We start from the raw sequence: 4,518 nt of genomic DNA on the forward strand, positions 1-4,518 counted from the left end.
GGCTGGGGATTCGAACCCGCCACCCTAAGGTGTATGTGGCTGGCGCCTTAGCCGCTTGAGCCACAGGCGCCGAGCCAATTTTGTATAATTTTGTGAAAAAAATTTTGTAGGCTCTGTGCCTATTTAAAAATTAAACATTTTCGGGTGGCGCCTGTGTCTCAGTGGGTAGGGCACTGGCCCCATATACTGAGGGTGGCGGCCCTGGCTGAACTGCAACAACAACAAAAAATAGCCAGATGTTGTGGCAGGTGGCTATAGTCCCAGTTACTTGGGAGGCTGAGGTAAGAGAATCGCAGAAGCCCAGAAGTTGGAGGTTGCTGTGAGCAGTGTGATGCCACTGTACTTTACTCAGGGTAATAAAGTAAGACTCTGTCTCTACAAAATAAATAAATACATAAATAAAAATTAAACATTTTCTCTGCCTGAGTTGCTAGTGCTTAAGTTAAAAAAGAAAAAGAAAAGGATTTCCTAAATTCCTATTAAGTGTAGTGTATTGCCAGAAGTATTGCTGAAGAATTAAGTTTATCTTTTGGAATTATTTGTTTCACAGTAATAGAATCTCATCCAGATAATGCATTAGAGGATCTACGACTAGATAAGCCATTTCCTGAACTGAGAGAACATTTTCAGTCCTATGATTTGGATCGTATGGAAAAAAAGGTTTGTAGTATGTGTGACCTTATGTTTATAGATCAATTTAAAATGTTTTTGTTCTTTAACTCAGGGTTTTTTAATTATATCAAAATGAGAAAATGCTACATGGGTCATTATGAAAAGTTTTGAGTGTATAAAAGTCAAGAAACATAATATCATAATATCGCACAGATGGAAATAAATGAAGCCCTCCCACCAACTGATAAGCTGAGCAAGTTGAGACTTGTGTGGGTGAATCAGAAAGGGTGCTGTCAACTGTGTTCCTTGGAAGTAAAATAATGGACCATAACACAGTCTTGTCTCTGAACTTTTGTAGTGACCCACAGTCCTGTCATCCAGATTCCACAATAATGACATTTTATTATAAATAAATTTTTAATAAATTCATGTTTCCCCAAAGTTAAAAAAAAAACTTTATTGAAGAAAAGTATATATACTTAGCATATCTGTGTAATCACCGTGCAGATCAAGAATTGGGCATAATGGAAGCCCTCTTTATGGCCTTTTCTAAACAAATTTGTAGAAACTGATTCCTCTTTAAACCTTTTTTTAGTGTTTGGAAATTACCAAAGCCATTATGTATTTCATTATAGAAGTAATGATAGTTCTTCTTTTTTTTTTTTGAGACAGAGTCTTACTATGTCACCCTTAGTAGAGTGTGGTGGTGTCACACTCACTGCAACCTCAAACTCTTGGGCTTAAGTGATTCTCTTGCCTCAGCCTCCCAAGTGACTAGGACTACAGGTGCCCTCCACAAGACCTGACTATTTTTTTTTTTTTGAGACAGAGCCTCAAGCTGGCCCCCTGGGTTGAGTGTGGTGACATCACAGCTCACAGCAACCACCAATTCCTAGGCTCAAGCGAGTCCCCTGCCACTGTCCCCCAAGTAGCTGGGACCACAGGCACCTGCCACAACGCCTGGCTACTTTTTGGTTGCAGCCGTCATTGTTGTTTGGCAGGCCCAGGCTGGATTTGAACCTGCCACCTTAGGTGTATATGGCTGGTGCCTTAGCCACTTGAGCCACAGGTGCCGAGCCCTAGCTATTTTTTTTGTTGCAGTTGTTTAGCTGGTTGGGGCTGGGTTCGAACCTATCACCCTCAGTGTATGTGGCTAGCACCATAACCACTGTGCTACAGCTGTGGAGCCAATAATGATATTTCTAATAAACTATATAAAGAGTATTTGTATTTTTCCCTACTTACATATTAATGAAAAAGCAGGTGTTTATTCAGTTCATCAGAAAACACAGAAAAGATCTCTTTTTTACTACTAGGATTGGTATCTGAAACCAAGAGATTTGAGCTATGTTTTTGGGTGGCTTTGAGATTATTTTCTTGTTTGTAAAACGGGAGCAATCATAGTATAAACTTGACATATCAGAGTTAAATTGGACACTGCCTCTAAAAACATTTATAAAGCAGTTACCTAGTTCATTTTTCTCTGTTCGTTACTCTGCATATATTAAGAGTTGATCATAAATGTTGTTGAATTTGTTGAAAATGAGATGGTGTAGTGAAGAAATTAACTAACACTGACATTTTCTTTGATTTGTCTCTCATTTTTAGGACCATAGCCATACTCCATGGATTGTGATCATAGCTAAATATTTAGCACAGTGGTATAGTGAAGTATGTACTTTTTTTTAAAAAAGAAATTCTATATGTGACTGTATTTTTAATTTATTATTAAAGATTTCCTTGGAGGGCAATGGGAGACTAATTTTTTCCCTTATAAGGTTTTAGGGTAAATGGATGCTTTTAAAATTTAAGTCTAGCAGTTCCTCTTTTGATGGGGGTATTTCATTAACATAATGGAATTTGAATAAATGCCATCAAGAAACTGGCAGGGGGGAATGAATGTAGATAAATGGCCCACAGTTTTCTGTCAAGAGAGCCTCTGATTTAACTTAGGTACATATTTGTTGATGAAATCTCATGTAGAGAATGGGGAATACTTTGGACTCTCAATTTCCATATTTTGAGTTTTTATAACTACATTTTTAAAATTTTTAACCAATTTAGACAAATGGACGAACACCTAAGACGTATAAAGAAAAAGAGGACTTCAGAGATTTGATTAGACAAGGTAATATTATGGAATGTGATTAAGTATTATTTAAAATTTGAAAAGAAAATTGCTTGAAGCAAGTATTTATTGGACTTCTGTTAACAAGTTTGTCAGATGATGCCATCATAAACTTTTGTTTTACTTTTCCTCTGGTAAGGTTAAGGAGCCATTCCTTGTGTAGTTTTAAGGAGTAATAATAAACTGTGCTTCTTCTTAAGGTTTGCTATACTGATCGTCCCTACAGAATCTGACAAGGTTATTTATCTAATGTTGTGGCAATAGAGGAGTGACAAGAAAAGGGCATTTGTTTCTTAACAATTTCTAATAGAAATTCTAAATTTTTAATAGGAATTCTAAAGAATGAAAATGGGGCTCCAGAAGATGAAGAGAATTTTGAAGAAGCTATTAAAAATGTGAATACAGCACTAAATACAACTCAGGTATTAAAAGAATTGCTGAAGGATTTATATAAGCAAAAAAAAAAAAAAATTCTTGAGAGAGCCTCAAGCTATTCCCCTGTGTAGAGTGCTGTAGCATCCCAGCTCACAGCAACCTCCAACTCCTGGCTCAAGCAAGTCTCCTGCCTCAGCTTCCCAAGTAGCTGGGACCATAGGCCCCCGCCACAACGCCTGGCTGTTTTTTGGTTGCAGCCATCATGTTATTTGGCGGGCCTGGGCTGGATTTGAACCCGCCACCTTAGGTGTATGTGCCTGGCGCCTTACCCACTTGAGCCACAGGTGCTGAAGCAGCAAAATGTTTTATGAAGTCCTCCTATGTGAAAGAGTTGATTATAATGATTTTAAGTTAATATTTCCTAAATGTATAGTTAGAAGTAAGTATTTATAATATAGATTGAATCTAATTTTAAGATTCTGTGTTGTCCCTGTTAAAAATGAATGTCAGTGCTTTAGCATATATGTGATTCAGTGATGTATATAAATTATTTAAAGTACATGATTTGTATATAGTAACAGTTGGGGGTAGGAATTATATAATGAAGGTGATATTTTGCTGGTCCAAAATAGTAGTGCCTGAAAAGTTAAATTTTGTTACCCTGCATTTGCTTCTGACCAGTAATTATTTGGATATAATAGGAGATGTGCTTTTTTTTTTTTTTTTTTTTTTTGAGACAGAGTCTCACTTTGTCACCTTGATAGAGTGCCTTGGTGTCATAGCTCATAGTAACCCAAACTCCGAGTGATCCTCTTACCTCAACCTCTCGAATAGCTGGGACTATAGGTGTCTGCCACAATGCCCGGCTAGTTTTTTATTTTTGGTAGAGATGGAGTCTCACTTTTCTCAAGCTGGTCTCAAACTCCTGAGCTTAAGCAATCTACCCACCTCAGCCTCCCAGAGTACTAGGATTATAGGCGTGAACCACCTTACCCAACCTTGGGAAATGTTCCTTTTCTTTTTTTTTTTTGCTGTGGCATCACAGCTCACAGCAACCTCCAACTCCTGGGCTCAAGTGAGTCTCCTGCCTCAGCCTCCCAAGCAGCTGGGACCACAGGCGCCCACCACAACGCCTGGCCATTTTTTGGTTGCAGCCATCGTTGCTGTCTGGCGGGCCTGGGCTGGATTTGAACCCACCACCTTAGGTGTATGTGGCTGGCACCTTAGCTACTTGAGCCACAGGCACCGAGCTGAGAAATGTTCTTAATGACATTATGTACTTTAACAGTTGTTTATAGGATAACTCAGATGCTTTTTCTTGTGGTTTTGTTTTTAAAGTCAGACTAGTGGGGTTGGGGGTAATTTTGGAATAACATACTTTGTAGTATAATTTTTTTTTTTTT

The 4,518-nt window shown here is 38.2% G+C and overlaps 1 protein-coding gene across 1 annotated transcript in view; it reads left to right on the forward strand.

Moving 5' to 3' along the window:
* NAE1 (NEDD8 activating enzyme E1 subunit 1) overlaps window positions 1-4,518 on the forward strand; it is a 31,723-nt gene that overhangs the window by 10,759 nt on the left and 16,446 nt on the right. Inside the window, exons 8-11 of the mRNA XM_003799421.2 lie at window positions 551-660; window positions 2,221-2,283; window positions 2,677-2,740; window positions 3,071-3,162. Of these exons, the coding sequence (XP_003799469.1) occupies window positions 551-660; window positions 2,221-2,283; window positions 2,677-2,740; window positions 3,071-3,162 (329 nt within the window). The remainder of the gene's footprint in view (window positions 1-550; window positions 661-2,220; window positions 2,284-2,676; window positions 2,741-3,070; window positions 3,163-4,518) is intronic.

This window comes from Otolemur garnettii, unplaced genomic scaffold, assembly GCF_000181295.1.
Source record: "Otolemur garnettii isolate 467f Iridium unplaced genomic scaffold, OtoGar3 scaffold00151, whole genome shotgun sequence".
Taxonomy (NCBI): Eukaryota; Metazoa; Chordata; class Mammalia; order Primates; family Galagidae; genus Otolemur; species Otolemur garnettii.